We start from the raw sequence: 15,844 nt of genomic DNA, 5'->3' as shown, positions 1-15,844 counted from the left end.
CTGCTCATCCTGGCTTGGTCTTTGTGCAACCAATTAAGCCTGGACGCACATMTTTTGGCTTCATTGAGCTCAGCWGAGTKATTTATCCCGGATGTCTTAATTCTACTTTTGTGCAACAGGCCCCTGGACAAGAGGATTAGGTCAATATTATTTCAGATATTTTATATTTATTATTTCTTGTTGAAATTACTTCCTTTAAAATGTCATGTTTTCTGTTGTTATGGCATTATGCTTTTTCATTCAAATAAAATAACACACACAGGCTTCTCATTAGAGACCATACACACGTCTGCAGCGATAGGCAGCTAACAATGACTATACTTGCATTTATGGACGGATCTGTTTGACTAACAAAAAAATATCACAACATCCTGGTTTGTTCTGAAATGTAATACACAAAAAATGTCTGTTTGGTATATTGGATTTTGTATGTAAAAACATTGTTAAAAAAATAATGAATAAAAGTGTGGATGTGGCTGACATTTTGGGCTTACCCAGGCCTCCTCTACAATCTTCAGTCTGTAGATGCTACCAAGCAGGAAATGATGTCATTTGAAGCTTTACTGCATGTTCTGTAATATGAGTAATATTTAGATTTCAAAAACAACTGTTTGATGAATAACATTGTAAACATGATGATCAAGATGGTTAAGAAGCTAAAATGTAAAGTTGTATTTTTCTACAGAAAGAGATGGTGCCTTTCTCGAAGCAGTAGGAAGCAGATTATTCAGTCAACCTTTTAATCTGCTCTTTATTATGGTGATATTATTTATCAAAGTGATAGTTTGTTGGTGATGTGGACCCGCTCCACTACAGCCCCGTTTATGTTAATAGGGGCCTGTTCGGCTCGCCTTGTCCTGTTGTCCACGATCATCTCTTTTGACTTGTTCACGTTGAGGGAGAGGTTGTCCTGGCACCACACTGCCCAGTTATCTGACCTCCTCCCTATAGGCTGTCTCATCATTGTCAGTGATTAGGCCTCCCACCGTTGTGTCGTCAGCAAACTTAATGATGGTATTCGAGTCGTGCTTGGCTATGCAGTCGTGGGTGAACAGGGAGTACAGGAGGGGACTAAGCACGCACCCCTGAGGGGCCCCCGTGTTGATGGTCAGCGTGGCTGATGTGTTGCTACCTACCCTCACCACCTGGGGGCGGCCCATCAGGAAGTCCAGGATCCAGTTGCAGAGGGAGGTGTGTAGATTGATGAGGGAAAAAAACAATTTAATCAATTTTAGAATAAGACTGTAACGTAAGAAATTGTGGAAAAAGTCAAGGGGTCTGAATACTTTCCGAATGCACTGTAATCGTTGCTAATAATCTGCCTAGTTAACGGGAATGCCTGTAACCAAGTGTATGCTGTCACCTACTGTGCTGGATTCTGATCCATTCTGATCAATTCTGATCAATGACTGCTATGGACTGGTCCCCTTCAGTGACTTCAGCAGCGGTGGATTTGTCAGCAAGTGGTCTGTGGATTCTTCAAATCAATTTTCATTGGTCACACACATATTTAGCATATGTTATTGCGGGTGTAGCGAAATCCCTTTTTATTTTCAATCTATTACAGAGAAGTGATTAGTAAAACTATACTTTTTTTCAGATGACCACAGAACCAACCATTATAAATGGGTTCTTCCAAGACAACAGAACTCAAGAGGAAAAAAAGCAGGTCAAATAATGATGGCAGTGATCTTCAGGTCGGAAAGTCTGAGTTCCCGACCTAGTTACCGACTAAGAATTCAGAGTTTAATGACTGTAAAAAACGAATTTTTCCCACTGATTCGGACGTCTCGGATTTCCCAGTTGTTTTGAACGCAGCAATAATCCCACTGTTAAAGTATACCTAGCTACTAAATCAAGTAAAGTGACCAAATGCTTTTATTACCTTTCAAATTTACCTTTCAAATTTTACGTGGGTGTTTTGGATTCACTCTGGGTTGAGTAGGCAAACAGAGAGGGGACAAAGTCTGGACTGTCGATGTCCATAGATGCCTCCTACAAATAAAGGGATTATTTCAGTGGCTGATAATACCTTGTGTAAGAAAGCCGAGGTAGGAAAAGTCGTCAAATCAATGTAACTGTTAGCAAGAAAGCTAACTTAATTAGCTAGCTAGTTTATAAGAAAGCTAGAGTATATAGCTAGTTGACAGAAAAGCTTAATATTTTTCCGACAATCGACGCGTTTAGTTTCTCATTATAAATCTAATTGTTGTTGTGGCTGTTCAAAGACAGTTAGTCTAGCCAAGACAACAATAACGTGGCAAATTAACCTAATGTTAGCTAACTATTAGGAATTTCAATAATAAAATAAATATAATAGCGTCTAAGCTCATGTGTACATAAAATATATTGACTACATTTAAGTCTAACTAAATGGCTAACAATTTCGTTCCTTATTTTTGGGTAATCTATTTAGATAGTAACTCAGCTACCTGATATGAAATGAGCAAAAACGGGCATTCTGAATGAGGTCCCCAGTCCAGTCACTTCTTTTAAGTGTTTGCAGCAACATATGCGGGCGGTTGGCTGCACAACACATTTGTTGGTGGCTACGTGAACAACAATCTACCTGAATGTTCTTCCTGGCCCTGACTGATAGGCGACGTCCTGTAACCAAAAAATCGCACGCATCTGTCAGTGTTTGTCCTGTAGTGTCATCCAGTGCCGGGGAGTGTTGCCGTGTTCACATACCAGTCGAAACTCGGAAATGTTCGACTTGCTATATTCGTTGAACGCGGCACGTGTACAACTACAGCCAAGTTAGCAAGTCGTACATTTCAGATTTTTCTAATTCTGACTAGCACTTGAACGCGCCACGTAATGTGGGTAAATTACCAGATCTAAATCATATCACCAGCGGGAAATATTGCTTTAAACATGATTACAACAGTCCTGTATAAAAAAAAACATGTCATAGAGTTATTACAAGCATTGTCATCAACGCTTCTCCCTTATTTTCTGTGTATAATAAATTCGAATTCAAGGAATATTTTTTTCTAGACATGAAAGTGTAGGTTAGAAGTATTTTACAATATTTGTGAGAGGTGAAAACTAGTTTTTTAAATTAAATGTAAATGAATGTGCTTCTGTTTAACAAATAAACAGACACCTAATATGAGAATACAGCTGTTGTTTCACGACTCACCATTACATAAACTCCTGCGAGGTTCAAACAAAGATGGAATGAAACTCAAATCCACTGCACTGGAAAATTACTGGCTAGAAGTTCCTTGGCGTGGAATTCAATTCAATTCAATTCAAGGGGCTTTATTGGCATGAGAAACATATATTAACGTTGCCACACCAAGTGAGGTAGATAAATATACAAAAGTGAAATAAACAAAAATGAACAGTAAACATTACACTCACAGAAGTTCCAAAGTCTCTAGATATGAGAATCCCAGTCCTCAATAGTGGTCTGAGTACAACCTCCTGTGTATGCCACATCCACATCCTGTGTATGCCACACCCACATCCTGTGTATGCCACACCCACATCCTGTGTATGCCACACCCACATCCTGTGTATGCCACACCCCTCTCCCATTGTACTGTATGTACTGTGGGGTCCAAATTGATTGGATCCCCTGATGAAGATGAGCAAAAAAATATACTTTAAAATAGATCATACAAATACAGAGGTATATTGTATGCTGTTTAACAAGTAATACATCTAAAACAGATAAGAGTCAACATTATCGAATCCCCTGTTTTCAATACTCCCAGCACCCTCCTCACCTTTCCGACGACAACGACACTGAGCCTTCTTCTAACATATTTTATGGGAATTGGAGAACAACATTAGGAGGAATCTTAAGACCGTTCCTCTATACAGAATCTTTACAGATCCTTGATATCCTTCATCTGAGCTTATAGAGTCTTCCATTCAAACCACAGGTTTTCAATGGAGTCCAGAGACTGAGATAGCCATGACAAAATGTTGATTTTTTAAGTTTTATTTGTCACATGCAGAAATACAGTGAAATGCTTAACATGAACTTGCAAGCCCTTCCCAACAGCGCAGTACTCAAAATCAAAATACTATAACAAAAGAACAGACACACAACAAAAAGTCATTAAACGTAAGCTACACTACATGGTCAAAAGTATGTGGACGCCATTCAAATGAGTAGATTCAGCTATTTCAGCCACACCCATTACTGACAGGTGTATAAAATCTAGCACACAGCCATGCAACCTCCATAGACAAACATTGGCAGTAGAATGGCCTTACTGAAAAGATCAGTAACTTTCAACGTGGCACTGTCATAGGAGGCCACCTTTCCAACAACAAGTCAGTTTGTCAAATTTGCTCTGGTCAACTGTAAGTGCTGTTATTGTGAAGTGGAAACATGTTGGAGCAAAAACGGCTCAGCAGCGAAGTGGTAGACCACACAAGCTCACAGAACGGGACTGCTGAAGCACATAGCGTGTAAAAATCGCCTGTCCTCGGGTTGCAACACTCACTACAGAGTTCCAAACTGCCTCGGGAAGCAACGTCAGCACAATAACTGTTTGTCGTGCGCTTCATGAGCCGCACACAAGCCTAAGATCACCATGCACAATGCCAAGTGTTGGCTGGAGTGGTGTAAAGCTTTACACCACCATTGGACTCTGGGGCAGTAGAAATGTTCTCTGGTGTGATGAATAACACTTCACCATCTGGCAGTCCGACGGACAAATCTGGATTTGGCGGATGGCAGGAGAAGGCTACCTGCCCCAATGCATAGTGCCAACTGTAAAGTTTGGTGGAGGAGGAATGGTCTGGGGTTGTTTTTTATGGTTCGGTCTAGGCCCCTTAGTTCCAGTGAAGGGAAATCTTAACTCTACAGCGTACATCGATATTGTAGACGATTCTGTGCTTCCAGCGTTGTGGCAACAGTTTGGGGAAGGCCCTTTTCCTGTTTCAGCATGACAATGCCCCCGTGCACAAAGCGAAGTCCGTACAGAAATGGTTTGTTGAGAACAGTGTGGAAACACTTGACTGGCCTGCACACAACCCTGACCTCAACCCTATCTAACACCTTTGAGATGAATTGGAACGCCGACTGCGAGCCAGGCCTAATCGCCCAGTGCCCGACCTCACTAATGCGGTTGAATGGAAGCAATCCATATTAATGCCCATGATTTTGGAATGAGATGTTCGACGAGCAGGTGTTCACATACGTTTGGCCGTGTAGTGTATCTACGGGATCAGTAGCGGCTCGTCAAGTAGCGGCTCGGTCTCAGGAGAAATTAAAGACCTTTCCCTTGTGGTTTACTGCTGCGCTCTCCACTCCCTGTCAGGCTGGGCCATTCCTCCTGACCCTGATACATGCTGGTCCTCCCTGTCAGGCTGGGCCATCCCTCCTGACCCTGATACATGCTGGTCCTCCTTGTTAGGCCATCCCTCCTGACCCTGATACATGCTGGTCCTCCCTGTTAGGCCATTCCTCATGTCCCTGATACATGCTGGTCCTCCCTGTTGGGCCATCCCTCCTGATACATGCTGGTCCTCCCTGTTAGGCCATCCCTCCTGACCCTGATACATGCTGGTCCTCCCTGTTGGGCCATCCCTCCTGATACATGCTGGTTGGGCTCCTCGTCCTCGGTGTGTAGCGCTCCATAACAGCTTGGAGGGACGCCATCCTCGGCAGACAGGGTCAATGTTGGGACTGTGTAGGTACCTCTCCATGTCTTCAACAGTGTGAGAGAGGACATTATCACATGGACTAGAAAGTTCTGTGTACTTTTTACGACAAGCTTCTTCCGGACCTCAGTGTAAGCTTTCCTCTGCATGGTATGGAGACTGTAATCCACATAGAAAGTGATGTCCTTGCCCTCATAGACGATGGTAGCTGGGCATCTGGCCTCAGTATAGCCATTCAGTGCTTCCAAGATCAGAGTGGATGGATTGCTCAGTGAGCCTTTCTCCATACACTCGGTTCCTGGGCGGGAATCCACTTTGGAAGCCTGTTTTTCTTTTTTTTTTTGGAAATCACAATTTTCAGGTTCACGAGTCTGCTGTTTGGCCTCCTAGCCCTGACCTCTTAAACGGATAACTTGAGTGTCAGCTTCTCCATTTCGTCTTTGCATTCAGTCACTATCTTGGTGTTTTGCGCTAGGTCTGACTATACCTTCGTTGTTTGAGAGGAGATTTGGCCCAATTGTTGCTTATGCGAGGCATTATTTGTTTTGACTAGCTGGTGTCCAGTCTGAGTTGTTTTACTCCCTCTGAGTATTCAGCTTTAATTTCCTCCATTTCTTTTCGGAAATCGGTTTGTAGCGTGTTCATAAATGTTTTCATTTTATCTCGCTCAAGTCACCGGTTGATTCTCTGATGTCGGAGTTAGTATTCCGCTGTTGGACAGAGCGTAGCGTTGAATGTGGGTTCACCGTGGTCGATTAGAGTCTCAGTGGACAGTTTGCAGTGGAAAGCACAATAATAAATAGTTGCTACATTTAGATTAAATAAATTGCAGCATTTTCTGTAAAGGTGATTTGGCTATTTGCGATGGTTTGGTGTAGCTCAGCAACGAGCCGCCATTGCACCTCCCAATCACCTGGAAGCAAAACTTGTACCTTTTTCTGACTCTATGAATTCTGCTTGTGTTGTGTACCGGTGTACACACTATCATTATTAACCCATTAGAGTGAATCCCAGTCAGAGCAGCAGGAAGATTTCTCCCGTGTGTGCACTTTCTGACGTAGAGTTAGTTCAGATTAGAGGTCTTCAAGGGTCCAAAAAGTTGTACCCATTCCCAAAAGGACCTGGGGCTTTCCCACCCAGACATGCATAAATCTAATTTTCAAATATAGAAACCCGTTCCGAACAGACACGAGGACAACTAGGCCCATACCGTATAGACCCGGTCTGATCCGATCAGAACGATGGAAGCAGCAGAAAATAAATGTTTTTTAGCTACTTTATTAACCGGAGCTGATAAAGCGCGAGAGGAGGGAGAGAGGTGCCGCTCTAGCAGGCGGAAGTACTGTCAGCGAGGGTTATGAGACAAGAGGTGCCGCTCTAGCAGGCGGAAGTACTGTCAGCGAGGGTCATGAGACAAGAGACAGCAACCAACCAACATGCCGACTTGCACTATAATAGACTAATAGCTGCCATAGCTATCAAGTAATCAAATATGATTATGTAGTACCCGTCTTGACTCCATCAAACGCGGGAGAAGCTAGTTAAGCTAGCTAACGTTAGCTAGCTAGGCAACTTTAAAAAAAGATGTAACCTTTATTTAACTAGGCAAGTCAGTTAAGAACAAATTCTTATTTACAACGACAGCCTACAACAACTGCCTTGTTCAGGGGCAGAATGACAGATTTTGACCTTGTCAGCTCGGGGATTCGATCTAGCAACCTTTCGGTTACTGGCCCAACGCTCTAACCACTAGGATACCTGCCGCCCCTCCACTCTAACCACTAGGATACCTGCCGCCCCACCTGAGGCTGAAGTACATGCGTTTTCTCATCCTACAGTTACAAATAACACCTTCATATTCTGAATGAAGTAGCAGCCTACCTGTTGGCCTACCTGTTGTCTCCTGGTCGTTGTTGCCTATAGTTAGAATTAAAATAATGTAAATAAAAGTTTATCTTCCATTCATTAGATATCTTCTGCCTTTTGCCACACATGGAGGCTCTATGACTGCATCCTATTGCCGCTTTGATGACTTATGATTGGCCAACAAAAAGCTGCACGCTCCACTCTCGTGAAAAGGAGCAGCAGCATAAATCATAACATGTCTCTCTCTCTACTGCAGCAGTTGAGTTCCGATCTGTATGGGCCCCTTCCGGACAAGTCAGTTAAATTACACATACCCGAGACCCATGACAATCAAATCAGATCCGACCCAGACCTGTAACATTATTTAGAATTCTGGATCCAGATCCGCTCATGTCCCGGATCGGTTCTCGGGTATTCGGGTACAGGTGGATTCGTAAAGACCTCTAGTTCAGATTATGTTTTGAAGCACTTCACACAGTCAAGCAGGAATATGGCTTCTGTCCTAGGTATGTATTCTCTGGTGGCGTATTAAATTACTCAGGCTAAAGTAATTCTGCCCACAGACAGAACAGTGGAAAGGTTTCTCTCCTGTGTGCACTCTCTGGTGACTGATTAATTCAGATGTTGTAATAAAACTCTTCCCACAATCAGAGCAGGAGTAAGGCTTCTCTCCAGAATGTCTTTTCTGGTGACGGCGCATGTTACCATGTTGAGAGAAACTCTCCCCACAATCAGAGCAGGAGTAAGGCTTCTCTCCAGAATGTGTTCGCTGATGTTGTTTAAAGTTACTTATAAGAGAGAAACATTTCCCACAGTCAGAGCAGGAGTAAGGTCTCTCCCCTGTGTGAACTCCCTGGTGAGTGGTTAAATGAGTTGACGTTCTGAAGCACTTCCCACAGACAGGGCAGGAGTAAGGCTTCTCTCCTGTATGTTTCCGCAGGTGTCTTTCAAGATATGATGGGAATGGGAAACTCTTCTCACAGTGCGGGCAGTGGTGAGACCCCTTAGCTTTGCTTTCTTCATGGTGTTGCTCTCTGGACGTTTCAACTGCAACCTTAAGTTCAGCGTAGTCAGGTCCTTCTCCTGTGTAAATCACAACAGAAAAACAATACTGCTCAGTCATAAATGGCATCTCTTGCTATGAAAGTCTACAGCATAATGAGGCAGTAAACCCTCTCCAGAATGAAAGTCTACAGCATAATGAGGCAGTAAACCCTCTCCAGAATGAAAGTCTACAGCATAAATCGAAGGCCAGTAAACCCTCTCCAGAATGAAAGTCTATCTTCTATTAAGTCTGGATTTTCCACAGTAACTTCCTCAAAAATAATCCTGCTGCAACAATAGACATTTCAACGTGTTGCTCCTTTGAGGGGTTGGTTCAGTTTCAGAGTTAAATGTCCGATACATTTCAGACAACATTTCACTGGAGACGAGTATGTCCAGCTCTCCTCCGATGGTTCCATTTAGTGCCGCCGCTTCCTATACGTAAACTACAAGCTGCGCGTAGGGCCCTGCAGCCGCCAGGGTTGCGTTTTTTATACGAACTCAGTCTGTTGAGATTTATAAAAGTAAAATACGCAAGGTGCAATTTCAAAATTTGGTAGTGCGTTGGCAATTTTCCACTTATGTAAGTCACTCAATTAGCCCATGTCAGCTAAAATGTTTTAGACTGCTAGGTAAGGTAGTCTAGCCAGATATCTAAACCTTGTAGTAATCATCACCAAATTACCCCCGGGCACGTGCTCAGGGGCCCTGACCTCCAGGGGGAACCACATCGCTTTTGTTAGTCACTCTCGCACAGATATCATATGAACAGTCATAGAAAAATTGGCGAATTGCAGGAAATTAGCTTTAAAACTCCTCCATTTTGGGCCTCCAGAGTGGCGCATCGGTCTAAGGTACTAGAGGCGTCAGTACAGACCCTGGTTCAATCCCGGGCTGTATCACAACCCAGCCGTGATCGGGAGTCCCATAGGGCAGTGCACAATTGGCCCAGCGTCGTCCGGGTTAGCGGAGGGTCTGGCCGGGATGCAACGTCAACAGTGAAGAGGCGACTCCGGGGTGTTGGTCTGCTAGGCTGAGTTGCAAAGAAAAAGCCATATATCTCAGACTGGCCAATAAAAAGAAAAGATTAAGATGGACAGAGGAACTCTGCCTAGAAGGCCAACATCCCAGAGTCGCCTCTTCACTGTTGACGTTGAGACTGGTGTTTTGCGGGTACAATTTAATGAAGCTGCCAGTTGAGGACCTGTGAGGCGCCTGTTTCTCAAACTAGACACTAATGTACGTGTCCTCTTGCTCAGTTGTGCACCGGGGCCTCCCACTCCTCTTTCTATTCTGGTTAGAGCCAGTTTGCGCTGTTCTGTGAAGGGAGTAGTACACAGCGTTGTTCCAGATCTTCAGTGTCTTGGCAATTTCTCGCATGGAATAGCCTTCATTTCTCCGAACAAGAATAAACTGACGAGTTTCAGAAGTAAGTTATTTGTTTCTGACCACTTTGAGCTTTTAATTGAACCCACAAATGCTGATGCTCCAGATACTCAACTAGTCTAAAGAAGGCCAGTTTTATTGCTTCTTTAAATCAGAACAACAGTTTTTAGCTGTGCTAACATAATTGCAAAAGTGTTTTCTAATGATCAATTAGCCTTTTAAAATGATAAACTTGGATTAGCTAACACAATGTGCCATTGGAACACAGGAGTGATGGTTGCTGATAATGGGCCTCTGTACGCCGATGTAGAAATTCAATTTTTTTTTTTTAAATCAGCCGTTTCCAGCTACAATAGTCATTTACAGCATTAACATTGTCTACACTGTATTTCAGATCAATTTGTTATTCTAAAGGGACAATTTTTTTTGCTTTCCTTTCAAAAACAAGGACATTTCTAAGTGACCCCAAACTTTTTAACGGTAGTGTATGTTTTGCCCACTTAGGGCCCCCAAAAGGCTAGAGGCGGCACCGGTTCCCTTCATTCCTGAGGAATAAAAACAATGGGTTACGAGCTTAGCACAATTGTCCACCTCTATCATGGTCCTACGTAGCTGTAAAATAAAGTGCTAGGCCATTATTCAATTCTGTTTTTGTTGTAATTTGTGGGGGGAAAAATGGATACCCCAGTGACAGGTGAATGCCATTAGCCTGATGGGTGTGCATGTGTCATACTCAATGAAACAAGGCATTCTAAAATTAAATTGCTGAGTGATGTCGGGTATCTACGTTGTTTTGAATTCTGTCCAGATTCTGAACTGTGGCTTAAAAATGTTCCATGTGTGAGAAGATAGAAAACACATACCTTTGAGTAGTAAGACTTTGTGTTCTTCTGTCTCTTCTTTGAGTTCTCCAGGCGGCCCTAAGTTCAAGAATAGYGATGTGACATTTAAAAAATAAAAGAAAGGTTTAAACAGTATTTTTTTTTTTAAGGTTTAAAAGATACAACAAAAATAATAAAATGGCATGTATTCATCAGGCAAAAGGGTCCTGCATATGAAAACTAGGGCAATGCAGTTCAGTCTACCGCAGTCATCGCTACTCTGTCCCCAGAGTTTTGCATTTCACCACCTTCTCCTTTAACTTCTCAAAGTATCGTCACCAAACAGGACTTCGCTGCTGTCGCTTGCCTTTCTCTTACATTTTTCCAACTGTGAACAACGATGACGTAGTGGTGGAGAGTCAACTACAAAATAATAGATTCCCTTGCACGTCAACTCTCAGTGTCAACTCCCATTTCGGAGTGGCAAGATTCGAGTCAGCTAGAATCCAAAGCGAGTTAGCGAGGGACTGAGAGAGAGGATAGGGGCACAGTAAAGGCAGGTCCGCCACCAGGCAGATAAGAGTCAGAACTGTTCACTATCTATCGGTAATCAAGATCTGTCTCTCACAACTTCAGTAAAACAGGACCCTAACATCAATGAATACATTAGGATATTCTACACGCAACAGATCGAAGACTGAACACACACTCACATTAGCGAAGTGAAAGAGCAGGTGAGCCAGCGTGAGAGAGAGAGAGAAAGTATGTATGTGTAATGTTTACTGTAATGTGTTGTTTTTACTTTTGTGTATTATTACCTCCTTGCTTGGCATGTTACACATGTTTCCCATGCATAAAGCCATGGAATTGAATTGAATTTGAATTGAAAGAAGGGGGTAGGCAGGCCAGTGAGGGAAGAGAGGAGGGGCAGGCAAGGCAGTGTGAGGGAGACGACCGAGAAGGGAGAGAGCAGGCAGGGGCGCAGGCGGCCAGCGTGAGGGAGAGAGAGGAGGGAGAGAGAGAAGGGGCAAGGCAGGCAGGTAGAGCGGAGAGAGAGCGAGGGCGGTCTAGGCAGGCCAGCGTGAGGGAGAGAGAGAACGCGAGAGAGGAGGGGATGCCAGGCACCAGTCGTGAGGGGAGAGAGAGGAGGGAGGAGAGGAGGGGGCAGGATAGGCCCAGCGTGAGGGAGGAGAGAGGAGGGAGAGAGAGAAGGGGGCAGGCAGGCAGCGTGAGGGAGAGAGAGGAGGAGGGCAGGAGGCCAGCGTGAGGGAGAGAGAGGAGGGAGAGAGAGGAGGGGCAGGCAGGCAGCCGTGAGGGAGAGAGGAGGGAGAGAGAGGAGGGAGGGCCTAGGAAAGAGGCCAGCCGTAGAGGGAGAGCAGAGGGAGGGGAGAGAGAGGAGGGGGCAGAGGCAAGCATGAGGGAGGGAGAGGAGAGAGAGGAGGAGGGGAGGCACGGCAAGCGATTGAGGGGAGGGAGAGGTATGGGGAGAGAGAGGAGGGGCATGGGTCAGGGCCAGTGTGAGGGAGAGAGGGAGGGAGAGAGAGGAGGGGCAGGCAGGCCAGCGTGAGGGAGAGGAGGAGGGAGAGAGTAGGAGGGCAGGGTAAAGTGACCAGTGTGAGGCGGAGAGAGAGGAGGGCGGACAGGCAGGGCAGCGTGAGGAACGAAGAGAGGAGGGAGAGGAGGACGGGAGGCAGGCAGCGTGAGGAGAGAGGAGGGAGGGAGAGGAGAGGAGGGGGCAGGCAGGAGGTGAAGGAGAGAGAGGAGGAGAGAGAGAGAGGGAGGCAAGGCAGTGTGAGGGAGAGAAGAGGAGAGGAAGAGAGGACGGGGCAGGCAGGCCAGCATGAGGGAGAGGAGAGGAAAGGAGGAGAGAGAGGGGGCAGGCAGAGCAGAATGAGGGAGAGAGAGGAGGGAGAGAGTAGGAGCGACAGGGAGGGCAGGCCACGCGTATAATCAGAGGGAGAGAATGGGGAGGGAGAGACGAGGATGGGGGCAGAGAGGCCAAAAGCAATGAGTTTTGCAAGAAGAGAGGAGGGAGAAAGAGGGAGGGGTCGCAGATCAAGAAGAATATCCAGTTGTGCGGGAGAAGAGAGGAGGGGGCGGCAGGCCCAGCATGAGGGAGAGAGAGGAGCGGGGAGAAGAGGACGGGGCAGGTAGGCCAGCATGAGGGAGAGAGAGGAGGGGGCAGGCAGAAAGAACTGCAAGTATAGGTATCTGTATCTCGCATATTCACCAAAGTAACTTAAAGTTTGCTTCTTACTCTCTATTTAAGTTACACAACTTTCCCCAGGCCTTAATAGCCTATCATCTACTGTAGTTAGGCTAGAACACAGAAAATAATAGGTTGTGTGATAACTGCACGGTGATCTAAATTTAGTGAGCGAAAAACAGTTTTTCGATTAGGGATTTTTTCTAAACGTTAACGATCCCGATGTTGTTTAAACGTTACACGTCTAGTGAAGAAGACATAAAATGTTGATGGTAAATCAGGTGAGTAGCATGAGACACCATCTAGGTTATCTCTTTCAGTGAAACAGGAGCGTTAGCCTTGTCAGTTCACCTGGGCCTAAAGTGGACRTGGGCCTAAAGTGGACCTGGGCCTAAAGTGGACCTGGGCCTAAAGTGGACCTGGGCCTAAAGTCACACAGATTAGATGTGCTGATCTAGGATCAGGTCTTCCCGTCCATATAATCTGATTCATTATGATCTAAAAGGCTAAACTGATCCTACATCAGCACTCCTACAGTCCTATTCTGAGACTGTGAAAACGTTTTTTTACCATGAAACACAAATGTTTCAATCTCTTCCTCCTTTACTTCATCTTTAATGTTGACATTCAGCCCCAGTGTTTGACTGCAGTCTTCCTGCTTCACCGATGCCATCTCTGGAACCTGCTGTTCACTCTGGGCTCCACTCTTACAATCAGGACCCTCAGATTTGGGTTCGGTAAAGGAGAGCAGCAGGCTGGGTTTTTTCTCACCATCCTAAAATAAAGATCAGACATTAACTGGTAAATTGGACTTGAGAGGACATTTCTCTGGTAATCTCTGATTATAAACATAAGATCAGAAAAGTGTGAACACTGAAAAGATTGTAACTGCTTGTATTTCAGGGTTAGGGCTTCAGGCATACTGTACACAACCTCTCCAGAACCCAAGGGGGTTCAAGTTGGCTTACAGCTGGCCCTTGTCTTGGGTTCTCAGCAGATGTTATGGAGGACAGCTGGCTCCATATAAACTACAATCCCGACGATGTTTTAACATTTACAAATGTTATTAATCCTCGCTAGCCATACGGTTTTGGAAATCTTTGGAACTTAACTGTAATAAATACAATTTCAAATACAAAAGACACACTTACTGTGCGCTGTTTAGCAAAGTTGTACCTGGCTTCGACACATCCTCTCACCTTGTGCTCGCATTTGGACCATTCCATTCCACATTTCCGTCTGGATTGCATTTGTTTTCAAAATAACCCTAACCTAAACTGCATACAGGAAGTGTATTTTTTGTATTTWAAAAATTATTTCTCGCTTATATGAAAGTTAATTTCCAAATGTCTCCAAAAACGAGCCGTATTTGCTTTTAGACATAGCATTTTGCGCAGCATCGGGTCATTTGCCTCGTAAGGCTAAAGGGGACATATAGGTGTTTTTATATACACTAGAGTCACTGCCAATTGTATTGGTTTGCATAAAAACCGTCTGTGGGAAGCCAGAAGTGAAATACAATTATATTTCAAGTTACTGTGCTGGTGGGCAGGACGGTTGGTCAGTATGACAGGGGGGAATTTCATACAAAATATCTAAAGGATCGTATTATTAAACAAAGTTTCCAAACATGGATCTGTTTTAGAACCACTTCCTCTCTGCTTACCTCATATCAAAATAAAAGTCCTGCATGTGAGGCACATTTGGACAAAAAAAAAATGTACATGTGGGGACTTGTATCTCTGACATGAGGTAAGAATCGATAAAGTGGTTCTACAACAGACCCATGTTTGGAAACTTTGTTTAATAATACGATCCTTTAGATATTTTGTATGAAATTCCCCCCTGTCATACTGACCAACCGTCCTGCCCACCAGCACAGTAACTTGAAATGGAATTGTATCTCAATTCTGGCTTCCCACAGACGGTTTTTGTGCAAACCAATACAATTGAAAGCAACGCGTGTGTACTAATACACCCGCGTTACTAAACAGACCTAAGGGACGTCCAATGGCTCAATGTAAAGCTATGGAATTTGAGTCATGATTGAGGGTTAACTGTACACAACCCATACAACATGTACATTGATTAATACATGATTTACTTTCCAGCACTGTAGTGGGTTATGGATAGCTGGTACTCACCATCATGATTTGAGCAAGCCGTCAGAGATTGACATCAATAAATGCTCCTGACTGTATTTGCTAGCTAGCTAGCTAGCTACCGTTAGTAGTTAACATAAATGATGTACACTAAATTAACTCATGTGTTCAATCAAAACAAAATCATAAAATTGCATGAAGTTGTGTTGCAGACTAGATGACGCTCATTATTTGTACGCTAGCTAAAGGTTTCCGAAATATAAAAAATATGCACTTGAAGATACTAAACAAAGAAGCAAGGTAAAACTTCCTCATGTGTCTTCTTCTGTCTTCATTAGTGACGTTTGGTGACCAACTGCAAGTGTTTACTGCCACCTAACGTCCGGGAGTGTAATGTGGGTAAATTACCAGTTCCAAATCATACCACCAGAGGGCAATACTGATTTACACCTTATTACGACTACAGACCAATTGTCTTTTGAATTGTGTAAATTCTGCATCAAAAATGTTATAGAGTTATTTCAATAATTTCAAGCATTGTCATCTGTTCTTTGTATAATAAATTCGAATTTAAGATTTCTTTTTTACTTGAAATTAAAGAGTATGGGTTCCCGAGTGGCGCAGCGGTCTAAGGCACTGCATCTCAGTGCTAGAGATGTCATGACAGACACCTTGGTTCAAATCCAGGCTGTATCACAACCAGCTGTGATTGGGAGTCCCCCACCCCAACGCTGGTGCACAATTGGCCCAGCGTTGTCCGGGTTTGGCCGGTGTAGGCCGTCATTGTAAAT

The 15,844-nt window shown here is 44.2% G+C and overlaps 1 protein-coding gene across 2 annotated transcripts; it reads right to left on the bottom strand.

The window, feature by feature from the left end:
* Window positions 1-3,939: 3,939 nt before the first annotated feature.
* LOC112080918 (putative zinc finger protein 286B) lies at window positions 3,940-15,371 on the bottom strand. Of its 2 annotated transcripts, XM_070442756.1 has the most exons (5): window positions 15,096-15,371; window positions 14,103-14,228; window positions 13,522-13,726; window positions 10,788-10,844; window positions 3,940-8,577 (listed from the first exon to the last, which is right to left on the bottom strand). In XM_070442756.1, exons 2-5 carry the CDS (start codon window positions 14,199-14,201, stop codon window positions 7,997-7,999), a joined length of 942 nt encoding a protein of 313 aa, XP_070298857.1. In that variant the 5' UTR covers window positions 14,202-14,228; window positions 15,096-15,371; the 3' UTR covers window positions 3,940-7,996. The 2 variants fall into 2 exon arrangements, with proteins under 2 accessions (XP_070298857.1, XP_024002631.1); XM_024146863.2 differs by lacking the exon at window positions 14,103-14,228.
* Between the last annotated feature and the right edge of the window lie 473 nt (window positions 15,372-15,844).

Source organism: Salvelinus sp. IW2-2015, unplaced genomic scaffold (genome assembly GCF_002910315.2).
Source record: "Salvelinus sp. IW2-2015 unplaced genomic scaffold, ASM291031v2 Un_scaffold16582, whole genome shotgun sequence".
Lineage (NCBI taxonomy): Eukaryota > Metazoa > Chordata > Actinopteri > Salmoniformes > Salmonidae > Salvelinus > Salvelinus sp. IW2-2015.
Note: the sequence above shows the minus strand (reverse complement) of the source record. Positions and strands in the feature narration are given on the sequence as shown.